Source organism: Teleopsis dalmanni, chromosome 1 (genome assembly GCF_002237135.1).
Source record: "Teleopsis dalmanni isolate 2A chromosome 1, ASM223713v2, whole genome shotgun sequence".
NCBI classification, from domain to species: Eukaryota; Metazoa; Arthropoda; class Insecta; order Diptera; family Diopsidae; genus Teleopsis; species Teleopsis dalmanni.
Genome location: NC_051846.1, coordinates 195124784 through 195138252, shown reverse-complemented (window position 1 = coordinate 195138252; position 13469 = coordinate 195124784). Strand labels below are relative to the sequence as shown.

The following is a 13469-nucleotide window of genomic DNA, read 5'->3' as shown; positions in this document are numbered from 1 at the left end:
TTCAAAGGACGTGTACTTGTATAAGATTGTAATAGGTGACGAATCATGGATATATGCGTATGAGAAACGTAAACAGCAGTCGACTGTGTGGGTACTTCAAGATGATCCAAATCCAACAAAAATTGTTCATGTTCGAAGGACTTCGAAACAAATGGTCGTTTGTTTTTAAGAGATAACTGATCATGTGACAATTACGAGTATATTATTACAGGAACGTAAAATGGTCAGTTCCGAATGGTATACAACCATTTGTTTAAAGTCTTCAGTAAAATACAGAAAACAAACAAACGTTGTCGGATCATTATTATTATTATTGTTAGGATATGTGGCACTGCGACCGTCGGGTCTATTGTGCCTCCTTCTGGACTTAGAAGGTCTCTGGACTTAGGTCTTTAAGCACTATTGCGTCAATAAAAAATAGTATAGAACCTACTTTACAGAGTTTTATTGCCTGTTTCGTAAGAGGAGCCTATTTCGTAGTCGTCGGATTATTCTCCATCAAGACGATGCGAGTGCTCATACATCTCATCTAACAACCGACTATTTAAACATTCAAAAAATCGAGTTGATAGGTCATTCGTCGTACAGTCCTGATGTATCCGTACAGTCCAATAACAGTCAAGAATAAATTGCGTGGACAACAATTTTTTGGCGAAAGAAGACGTTGTTGCATTTAAAAACCATGTTTTGGAACGCATGCTAAAGTGTATGCGTTCCAAAAAAAAAATTCACCACTACGCAACTGTCATTCATGAATTGAATGAACCAGTTTTTCAACGTAGCAGCGAACAACAACACCCACAAGTACCGTCAGCACAAGATAAGACAAGCTTCAAGAAAAGTCAGAAATAAGTCAGAAATAGACGTGATTTTTATATAAATAGACGTCAAATTCATATGAAAGATCCCTTAGCGCCAGCTCACCAAATTTGGTAGACATCTACATCATCGCTAGGTCGCCAGGGAATGTTCAGATCAGCAGTATTTTGATATTATAGGCTAGATCAATTGTAGACCAGTAGTTTATAACGCCGCCGACATTTTGATGCCATAGGCTACAATCTGTTATAACTCCTTTTAATTATAGCACTATGGACTACAAATTTATTACAATGACCCGGACTTTGACTGAGTCATACCTCATCAGAATCAAAAGACATATCTGTGTCGTTACACATATCATCCAACTAATATTCAAATTTAAATATTAGTGGGATATTAAGGAATATTTAAATTTAGTTTAAGCATCATTTCTGAACTTATATAAAATTCATATGCAATCAATTAGACTGAATAACATGTTAACAGGTTAATAAACACTAAACTCATACTGTAGGTATATAAATTAAAAAATCATTATAACTCGAATATAAACTGCACCGAAAAGGTAATTAAAAAATGCATATTAATTTTGTAATGAATTTTAGTTCATAACAATTACTAATAGATTATTAATTCTCACAAATAGCAAAATAAGATAAAAAATCCATAGATAAGAATCTTGCACACCAGATAAACAAGTAGTTATGTAAAACATTAAGTTATTAAATTATAAAAAGTTAATACTTAAATGCATATATTAAGAAAATAAAATAAATAAATGATATAGATAATTTACATGACCACATGATTTACATGATTTGTTTCGGTCTTCATACATTTGTTACATCTCTAACGGTAACCAGTGTTTTTTCTTCTTTTTGCCAATGCTGCCCAGGCAATGAAAAGAGTTCATATATTCGATAAATTTGCGGCGTATACTAAGCGGTATCTTTATAAACTTGATTTTTGAGACGAACTCAAGAACAAGATCATTATTTTTCAATTTCCATATATTCTACATATTATTAAGGTTTTTATGGTGTGCAGTACTCTTTTCGTTTTCCTTTAGGTCACCACTTGAAGTAGGTATACAGTCTGTCTAGGATGAAAAAGAGTTTACATCTTCAATGAATACTAAGCAGTATTGTGATAGATCTCAGAATTTTTATGTTTTTCATATTGATTTTTAAGTAGACCTAAGTTAAAATTTTAACCTCCATTTATGTGCGAGAAGACGTTGTAGGCATAGTTGAGATCTATAGGATCGACTCCTTAAATCCCTTATAAGCCATATTGTTCTTCGATTAGTTTTAGCCGCTTTTGCTTATATTAAAACTGTTTTGTTAAAAGAAACAAATGAATACATCCTTGTTTTATACCTCAATAATGCATATATGATTTAAAGAATTTGTGTAGTGTACACTACATGCCACATTTTCATAGAAGTTTTGCATTATACTGATTATGTTGCGCGGAACGTATTTAAAGATTGAGAAATCTTTAAAAATACGTTTCTTTCTTTAAAAATTTAGAAAAGACTAGCTAGAGCAGTAATAGTTATACTGCTGGCCGCTCTGCAATTATTTTCAATCTGATTAAATTATCTGTGTATGATCTATGAATCCTGATTGTTAATTTCTGAGCTCAATATCCAGTACATTCGTGAAAAATTTATTCATAATTATATTTATAATATTACATTATTATATTTTGTTTTTAGCAAAATTTTGGCAACCACCTTTTACAGATTGTGAGATCATTTTTTATTAGTTTCTGTTAAAGGCTACTTGAAATATTCAATAAGCCATAAGCTCATTCGTTTTACTCGAAAAAAAGCAGGACATATGTTTTTTAAATGGTATTTGCTTGCATGTGAAACTTTTCCAGGAAACAATCTTCCCACTATATGACACATATAGTGGTATATAGTAAATATATATACATAGTAAATTTATTTGTAAATAAATTTATAAAAAAATGTTTAGATAAAGAAAGTTTTTTTAAAAACAAAAAGAATATATTCCGAAAATTAATTATTTCGCAATGCTTTACGTATTATCATTACATACAGAGTCAATTAATTTTCTCTGTAATTAGAAATAACACAAATTGTTCATCATTTAGTTTCAATTTCAATTAAACCAAAGACAATGATTTAGTTTATTAGAAAGTTGATTTTATTTCACTTTCACATGAAACCGCTTATACACGAACAATATCCATTTCTTTTTGTAATACCTTATGTTCTCCTACATAACCTTAATTCTGGTTCAACTATATACCTCAATGACACTCGATGGGTACATCTCAGATCTTCAAATTTAAAGTCAGTTTTAAATTTATAGTTTCGTAAGAGTCCACATAGTAGAACTTTCATTGAAAACATAGCATATCGCCTTCCTATAATAAAAACATGATATTATAGTTTGCATATATATGGTATTTAACTTCATATTATAATGGCTTACCAATGCAGTTTCGAGGTCCTTTCGAGAATGGAATATAAGCATTTTTTTGCTTTTCTCCATAATTTTCAACTGAGAAACGCTCCGGTTCAAATTTATCTGCATTTGGACCCCAAATATCAGTCCGTCGATGAAGATGATATATTGAAATGAAAACCTGAATACCTTTAGGCAATAAGTTTACTCCGATTTGTGTATCTTTCATAGCTTGACGACCTATTATTGGAACTGAAGGAGCTAAGCGAAGCGTTTCATTTATCACAAGTTCCAAATATGACAATTGACTTAATTGATCGCATTCAATATAAAAGTCTTTTTCTGGAAACACATCCAAGATTTCTTCAAATAAACGTTGTTGTATATCTGGATGCATAGCCAACATAACGAGAGTAGAGTAAACAGCATTAGCCGTTGTTTCAAATGACTAAAAATAATTGAATTAGCAATATACTTAGAATGTGTAGCAAGTATATTTACTCACAGCTGCTACAATTGTAACTGATTCGCTAATTAAATCATTCCATGTAAATTGTTGATTTTCATACAGTTTTATAGCTTGATCAATAAATATTTTTGGCTCTTTCCGTATGGAAGGTACTGCATCTATATTTTTGGTATTAAGAACTCTTGATTCCGTATTGTTATTGTTGTTGTCTGTGTTAGAACATTTATTAAGCTTAGCTTGAATTAGCTGAAATTTTTATTAATCGTTTTACATATTTTCGTTTAATTCTGAAATACTGACTTTATCAACGAACATCCATACTTCTACCCTTTTTTGTTGTAGTTTTGAATAAAACTCGAATATAAAACCGAGTTTAAAAAACGACATCAATGCTTGAACCGTTATATATTTCATTAAGCTGTAATATAAATTTAATTTATTTATATATACAATATAACTTTAGTAAATGAACTTACAAGGAAAAGACACTTATTAAATCTTGTGATTCCTGTTTACCTTTGTGCATCACCTTACCCATAGTCGTTTCTAATAAAATTAAGTTATTTGAATATGATTCTTACAATACTTTAGCCAACACTTTTTTACCTACGGTCATACTTAAAGTTAATGTTTGTAACAGATTTAATATGTTGTGATTTTTATTATCCACCAGAGCATCACATCTTTCTATCAGGTCGTTTTTAGCTTTATTAAATATTGGAAATAGGCTAACAAGTACATTATTTGAAAAACAGGGATTAATCATCCTACGATTATGGACCCATTCAGTTGCTTTTGTAAAGTATTCGATGTATAACTTTCACTTTTTAAAGCAGTTTCATAGTAGTTTTATATTTTACCTGGAGTTGTAAATAGTCCACCTTTTAATGAAACGCCCATGTAATAATATATCGTTTCTGCTTTGTTAAGAAATTCTTGAGAGCGCAAAACATTTGATACAATATCTGGATCTGCTGTCAATATGACTGGAAAGAATCCTGCCCAGAAGCAGGCTGTACCGTTTTTACAGTATCTCAAAGTATGACCAACCGCACTTATTATAGCTCAAATAAAATTATGTTAATATATTAAAAAAAATATGAATAACATTTATTGCTTACAGTTCACATTTCTTAGTTTGTACAATGAACCAATTATTGGGTAACCAATAAAACTTAGATCGCACTTATATATATTTCTTCGTGTCCAAAGCCAGTAAAGTAACAAAATTACGGGAAGAACTACAAACACGGATATCAAAACTTCATATGCTTTAAGTGATTCCATTTCACTAACTCAAGCTCTACTCCGTACTGTCGAATAAACTATATTAATTTCCACTGAACAATGGGTTTCGATTTTATATGAAAAAATATTAAGAACATAAGATTACGAGAATAAACTTATGTGTACTTTATAATTAATAGAGTTTGTTTAACCCTTGTTAGTTATTACAGTTTTAGCAGCTAGTAATTATTATTCCGTTTGCAAATATTGTTGAATTACATACAATTTTGTAATTACATTCGTTTCTAATACATATAACTCGATAAATATCATAATATTAAATAAACCATTTAGAGCATTTACTTATGTTCAGTGGATTTGCTTGCTCTAACATATACCATCATATCATATCAACATTATAGATATATATTTACGGTTGCGACTATTGTTTTATGTATTAGATGTTCGTTCTATTCTGTTAGTTTTGGTTTTATGTATTGTATCCAGTAAATATGGTCAAAGCGACATTTGACTTCCTTTTTTTTGGTATAATTTGATCTTTTCCAGTCAACTTACTATCTATAGAAATGCTGGTACGGCTAATTTTTATATTTTTAATTTAATTACTTTTTATTAGTGTAAGTAGAATGAGTAGTCTTATTTGCGTTTATTCCTTTTTTTCAAATCCAATAATAGTTGTATTGAGAATGTATATCACAAAGTATGAAGCCTTGTCAATATTTACACTGACAATAATAAGTACTGTGTCGTCTGCACAGGTTGCAACCAAACTTTACAATTAGGTAGATGTTGGAATGTCGGCAATACTTATTTCATAGTTACTGTTACAAATTGTAAGAATTATTGCATTATTTTATATTCTATACTTAATTGTTCATCTTATATCCCATCTTTAATCTTATTAATACAATTAATGGTATTTGTCCAATCACTTTAACTGTGAGAACTCCAAATCGCAGCAATATATAGCAAATATAGTAAAGGGTCGAGTACATCGCCTTAAGTTGTACTTGCGTTCATTTTTCTAAGTTCAGATATATAATCTTTGTATTTGACGTAAAAGAATCTATTTTGCAATTAGGTTTTTAATAACAGTCTAAACTTTGTTGAATGTTACTCAGCATGATATTGAATGTTATGCATAAATTATAATGGTTTCTTGCGAGTTTTTCATAAAAATTCTAGAGAAGTTATTTAGAAGTAATTAAAATTATTTCATATATAAAAGTAAACTTATTTAAATGTGTTCAGTGTATAAGTTAACCAGGAATTCATTTATGAAAATATTATGAAAGATTTTGTTCAGATTTTTTTTGTTAATTAATCTTTTGTTTTTGGGCAGATTTAACAATTAATTATTTCCTATATGATCACAATGACTTAACGATCATTTCGTCAAAGCTACTTGTAAGAAAATTCATAAAATAAATATTGATTCTACCACTTCTCAAATTTTTTAAAAAACATATTGTTTAATTAATAAATGAATATTAGTGCGTACAACCACTCATAGGAATACATGATTATATTCGAAAATTTTAGTTTTATTAGCAACCCGCCATGCTATGCGCTGTTTAATCCTTTTGCAAGGTCTAAATATATATATTTAAACCTTTAACGCCTAGGAGGAGCGTAGGGTCTAAATATATTGTAGTAGTAAACTGTTTTAAATTTACATCCTTCGTGAATTTATTTATGACTCTATGTTGGTCAGCTAAAAGCCGGAGTTTTGTATAGGTATTTTAGGTGCGGAACAATCTTAAACCAAACTTATTACCTTTAAGGTAGTAATGATTAATAAGAATAGGTATTTTTTAATTTTTAATATTTAACGATTAAGTTAACTTTCTAAGCTTCGCAATATGATGTAAATACTATTTAAAAGCCACACGTTACATATTTTTCCTATATGATCTAAAGTTCAAACTACTGCAAAATTTACTGTTGTCATAAAAATATAATATAAAGTAAATAATGTCAATGGTTTATTAGCTATAAATATTATTTATAAGTTAACTATACAATATCTAATAACATAGCTAGTCAAAATGCACCATACTTATGTCATTACACTTACTATCGCTATTTATTATAACATTAGAAGCTTTTATTAGCAAGTAGTTATAATTGTTTGGGTCACTGCATGTTTTTACAGATATTATAATTACGATTATATTTGTTAGAGTAAAGGTTAAGTAAATAATCTAAATCGATTATTAATAATGAATTTACATCTATTAATTAAAACTAATAGTATATCGTTAACACTATGATAATTAAAAAAAATAGAAGCATAAGAAAGCAGCATACAATTATAAATTTTTATATCTGTAATAAAATACGATTTCTTTTTATCAGATATCAGCTACTACTTCTCATATATGAATCTCTGTGCAAATTGTATAGCTTGTATAGCTGCTAGATCTATATTTAAACCTTTTTTTCTAAATTTATGTAAAATTTTAATATCAATCAATTAAACTATACTTGATTGTAAAAGATTAATGAACACTTAAGTTATAGCGTAGGTTAATGCCAGCAACTACATTATAATAATTCAATAAATTGAAAAAAAATTATATCGCTAGTGGTTACTTTGTAAAAAATTTTACTTTTAAATTAGAGACTAATTTTAATTATAGTAAAAAGAATTTTGTGCTTTTGTAATAATTACCAAAATTTTAGTAATTGTAACAAAAAGCAAAATGAAATAAAATTTTGGTTTGGCTTTATAGAATCTTGCATACCAGAAAGACTATTAGTTATATAAAACATTAATTAATCGTTTAATTTATTAAAAGTGAATACTCACAATAATTTCGAAATAATATGATTTAAAAAATAAAAATATAAAAGATCTAAAAACACTTATATACTCATGTATCAATTTTAAGCACATAAATATCTTAATTGTTATCAGATGTCCTTCTCTGCTTCCATTGAATACCATAAGAAAAATTTATAAAAATAAGAGTGTATAAGCAAGTGATATCCATTTTCCTCAAACACTTTCAAAGAGAATCCATTTATGACCTTACTCTTGGTGGCAATTTCCACATTTTCCATACTCGTCACCACTTGATGTATACAGTCTGCCTAGAATGAAAAAGAGTTCACATCTTCGATGAATACTTAGCAGTATTGTGTTAGATCTAAGAATTTTTATACTTTTATATTGATTTTTAAGTAGACCTAAGCGAGAAGATGTCGTACGCATAGTCGATATCCTATAATCGATACCTTAAATCCCTTATAAGTAATAATATTCTTCGATTAGTTTTAGCTGCTTTTGTTTATATTAAAACTATTTTATTAAAAGAGACAAGTGGGTGAATCCTTATCTTATTTCTAATGCATATATGATTTAAAGAATTTGTGTAGTGTACTCTGCATATAACATTTTTGAAGAAGTTTTGTATTATATCGTTTATGTTTTGAGAAACGTATTTACAGATTAAAGTGTTCTAGAAATTTTATGTTGACGTGTGTAAAAATTGAGAAAATACTAGCTAGAGCTGTAATAATTATTCTGCCGGCCAGTCTGAATTTATTTTCCATCTGGTTAGATTATCTGTGTATGATCCATGAATGCTGATTGTTAATTTCTGAGCGCAATATTCAGTACCTTCGTGAAAAATTTATTCATAATATGCATTATTATACCATATTTTGTCTTTAGCAAGAATTATTCTAACCAGCTTTTACAGACTGTGAGATCATTTTGTTATTATTTGTTTATTTATTTTGTTTATTTATTTATTTTATTTATTTATTTTTCATTTTATTTATTATTTATATTATTTTTTATTATTTTTTATTATTTTTTATTATTTTTTATTATTTTTATTATTTTTTATTATTTTTATTTTACTTATTAGACTTCTTAAAATATTTGTTAGTTTTCATAGTTCTCTCTAAGTATTAAATATTATTTTTTTTTATTCTGAACATTAATATAAGTAATTTTGTTTTAAAAATTTTTTATAACTATTTATAAAATAAATTAAGTTGAATAGTTTCTATAGGATTTTATTCACTATAGGCGAAGTTGATTTGAAAATTCACTTTTACTTCAAAGAGAAAAACATATTTTGTAGGCCATTGAACAAATGTACTTAATTTAATTAAATTTTTATGTAGCATATAATGTTTTTAAATGCTTAAATATATACGTAAACCGTACGTAAAGCGGAACACACTTTAATAAAGAAATTTCTTTCCGTAGTCGCAATTAAAGCACTTAAGAATGGCATAATTTAAATCCACCACAATACAATCTTGTCTAAAATCGTTCAATATAAAATTTTTAATTATAAAAGCAAAGTGAGTGTACTCGTATAGTAATATGCACTTATAATAATTTAAACAAAAATAAAAGTATAAATTACGCTTAATGAATAGCAGAAAATTCGATTAAAACGTTAACCAAGTAATAATACGGCTATTTCTTTCATATACACTTTTTACACTTTATAACTTTAATGTGTATTGACCAAAGTGAAATTATTGATATTGAGTAGATAAATATGTTAAATCATTTAAACGTATAAGAGAGCAAAGCTTTCAAAATACATTGGCAATAAAATTTTTCATTGGAAAAACTTTTCACCAATTCTATGCACTTATTCTCTTCGTATCTTCGTATCTTCGTTTCAGTAAAGCAAAGATACATTCGTTAGTCGTTTAACTTCACTTTTGGTCACACCAAAAATAATAAAGAATCTGAAAATACCGTAAAGTACAAAAGTACAAACATACATTTCATGACAAAACTCGTAATAAAATACATAACAAAGTCTATATAGTTATGCTGAAATCAAAAAAAAAAAAAACAGAAATAAAAATCTTATTTCATGTAATATCAACAAAATTAGAAAAATCGAAAAATCGAAAAATTGAAAAAATATGAAAATACTTTACCCACATTTGTCACGGATACATAATTAAAATGCATTTCACTTTGACTGCACTCGCATACTGACTGTTTGTACGTAAATACAAAAGATACACATACGCACCTCTTTGCAGTTGCAATATGAATGATGCCAAATAAAAGATGCTGATTGCCAGTTGCAGCGTTAGATACTCATCAAAATTTGTTCGACAAATGCTTTAAAATGTGCTTGAAAATATGCTTAAAAAATGTTCGATGCGCTTAAGTGCATTAAAGATATTTATTTATTTACTTATTATTTTTTTCATATTTTTTTTAATTTTTTAAATTTTTTTTGAATTTCGTTGAGGCTGTGCTGCGAGCATCCACAGCCGTGAGCCGTGCTGCTGTTTACCTTTCATTAACACCTTATCATGATAAGGCGAACGCAGGTAAGCAAACACCTCAAGAAACTCATTCACCATTTATTTGAGGCTTGTGAATTAATTTCATTTAATTTTCTGAATTTCTACCTCGTCTTATATATTTTGATTTGCTTCTCATGCTCCCGCTTACGTTTGATGCTGTTGTTGTATTTTGTATCTGAATATCTGCGGATTTTTGTATTTATTAATTGTCTGGCATCTCTGATTGCCAATGATTTTAATGAATGAAATTTTATATGTACATTGAAGAGTGCCGTATCGTAACGTTTTCAGTTTACAATGATTTCAAGACTTTTGCTTTTTTTTATTTATTTTTTTTCATTTCAGTGTAAATAAAAGTATAATTTCATATTTCTTTCTGTTAATTTTATTAAGTGCGAATCAATTTTAATTTCATATAATTTCACTTTTAACACACAATTTTTAATTCGACATAAGTGTGGGATAATTTGAAAATTTATGTTAATCACGTTGAAGTATTGTGGCAAGCTCGTTAATAAAATAATAAGAAATTATAATAATAATAATAATAATTATTAAGCAAACTTAGCTTGGTGCGATAGTGATTTCATTTAAATATGTATATTTTCTTATACATGGTATAGTTGTTTACAAGCTTTTTGTAATTATTAATAATAATAAATAACAGCATTTAGTTATGGTCTATTTGAAATTTGCGTTTAAAATTTTTTTTCATATAATAGTTTCAAGCTATTAATTTTTTCCTAATATATATACAAAAACATATTACATGATTGCTTTTCGAAATTTTTTTCTTCTTTTTTATTATATTTACAATATTATATGATTGTCCCCAAAATGTAATAGACCTCTCCAGACGACAATTCATTTACAGACATCAATATACTGTTTTCGTTTCTTAATATAAGAATATATAATATATATTATTACCATTATTATTGCTTAAGAACAAAATTGTATCAATGACACTTACACTTTACTCTGTATTAGCGAGTATAAACTAAACGACTATGTCAATGCTTTTAACAACTTAGCGACCAATATAGTTTATGAAACCCTTACAAATAGAAATATTATTGAAAGAATGATTTTGATCCTCAAATCATATTCATCGACTACACCAATGCTGCCGACACCTTAGCAAAGCATAAAGTTTGTAAAGTGAAACCTTTACAAATAAAAAAATTAAATCGCAAAAGTAAATTTCAACAAAAAAGTTCGCAAAAACGATTTCAATCTCATGATCGAAAGTCGTCGTGTATAGCGACGACTATACAATAGCTCAAAATCGTATACACCGGTGCTAAAGATAGAGACACCAGCAGATCTGTTGTGCCACGGCACAACTATAGAACAGGTATTCTATTCTTTCTTCCCACTCCTTATTTCTACAACTTTTATTATATTTATATATGGAAACTTCCAGCCTAAGAGCGTATTAGCCAAACAGCCAGTGACCAGTTATACAAGCAATGACCTGATAACCTGATATTTGTCATCTCTTATTAAAACTTCTTGATATTTTCTTATCAATTTTAGATCACATTAAACGTCAGACAGCTGTCTTCATTTGACCAGGATGTTTTTCAATAATAATTTAAAACTTGTAATAAGTATTTCGATAAGATTTTAGTACTCATCTGATTGGTTTATCGGCTCTACAATTTCGATTCAATTTGCGTTTTTCATACAAATTAGAAATTTGTTGGACTATTGACAGGACGAGTTATTTTAGTAATCCCAATTATTATTATTTTAATTTGTATATATTAATAAATTAATCACATAAGCTTCAATCACCATAAATCGGTGGTTCCTAACTAGTGACACGCAAGATGGTTAAAAATGATCCGTGTATCAAATTCAACAGGTATGGATACATAGCGTACAGTTTGTCCCCTGAGACCCTACTTATTAGAAAATAAGCACAAAAAATTTCGAAGTAATTATATATCTATTTTATAGCCAATATAAAGTATATAATCTTACAGAGATGTTTTAAAGCATATTAAAATAATCATACAGCTTATTATTCTTACATTTTGTTGTCCCTACTAAAAACAAAAATGTCATAGTGATTCTTAGTCAAGAAAAGTTGGGAATCACTACTATAAATAAATAATCAAAGACAATAATGCCCGAAACACACATATATTAACTGAATCATAATTAAGACTTTTTTCACACAATGTTCAAAGGCTAATTAATATGTCTATTAGTCATAAAAAGTTTTTAGTAACTTCTGTAAGTAACATACATAATTAAATTGTTTTCTTTTTACTAATTTTTTTGTTTTTTAATATTAAAATTGTGATTAACTTCACCTTTTTTAATTTTTAGTAGAATTTATGGTTTTTTAATTTAATTTTTTACTATTTTTAAACAAAATAAGCAAATATTGATTTTTATGCTTTTAAATTGAAAATTCGTTACAGTGTTACCAAACTTTAATTATAATATATTTTACTTTTTTAGCTATATTAGTTCAGTTTTTTAATTTGTTTTCTCAGCTTATATATAAAGCGCATAATATTGTATATTGCATTGGTTTACGGATAAGTGCTATGCTATCCTATCTTTTACAACGCTAGATTATTTTGTTTCAGTCAGATTATAAATACATTGAGTAGAGTTAATTAAAACCAAGTATACGTGCAAAAATAAATTTAAGTTCATCAATTCAAAATACAAGTACTCTTCTCCATATATCGTAATACAAAAAAAAAAACAAACCAACTCGCTAACAAATTTAAAATATTTTTTTTAAAAAAGTTTGTTGTTTAAGTCTTTTGTTTTATATTTTTTATGACTGATTTTTATGAATGGTATTGATTACAAAATTGAGTAAAATCTTTCATTTAAATTAACGATAGAAATTTTTACAACACTTTAAAAACATATATGAGTGTGTCATAAGGTATAATTAATGTAGAAAAGAAAGTAATACAAAGCCCTTCTATTTAAGTTAGCATTTAACATGAGTAAGAAACTTAGTTTTATAACTGATATTTAAGGTAATGCTGATTATGTTTATTATCTGTAAACATATCTTATGTTTTAGCAATAAAATTTTCTTGTAAATATATTATCACAAAACCATTCAAAAGTACAAAATTCATATAAGCGGTCTGTGTTAAAAAAACAAGACTGTCATATCTTTTATAGATCATAATGTGTAAAAGCTTGGA

General features: G+C 27.5%; 2 protein-coding genes across 2 annotated transcripts in view; one reads left to right on the top strand and one right to left on the bottom strand.

Moving 5' to 3' along the window:
• Nucleotides 1-13469, top strand: part of LOC119671052 — a 57525-nt gene that overhangs the window by 25329 nt on the left and 18727 nt on the right. The gene's annotated exons all lie outside the window — the stretch shown is intronic.
• Nucleotides 2997-5033, bottom strand: LOC119671053 (probable cytochrome P450 313a4). Its single transcript, XM_038081549.1, has 8 exons — nt 4854-5033; nt 4593-4796; nt 4339-4524; nt 4209-4278; nt 4033-4150; nt 3769-3978; nt 3291-3711; nt 2997-3222 (listed from the first exon to the last, which is right to left on the bottom strand). Exons 1-8 carry the CDS (start codon nt 5017-5019, stop codon nt 3062-3064), a joined length of 1536 nt encoding a protein of 511 aa, XP_037937477.1. The 5' UTR covers nt 5020-5033; the 3' UTR covers nt 2997-3061.

What these genes read in the sequence shown, in the direction of transcription:
- LOC119671053 (XM_038081549.1), bottom strand. Translation starts at nt 5,019, where the DNA reads ATGGAATCACTTAAAGCATATGAAGTTTTGATATCCGTGTTTGTAGTT. An exon ending in AACTTTAAGTATGACCGTAG is followed by an intron (nt 4,279 to 4,338) that starts GTAAAAAAGTGT and finishes TAATTTTATTAG; the next exon opens with AAACGACTATGGGTAAGGTG. An exon ending in AGGACCTCGAAACTGCATTG is followed by an intron (nt 3,223 to 3,290) that starts GTAAGCCATTAT and finishes TTTTTATTATAG; the next exon opens with GAAGGCGATATGCTATGTTT.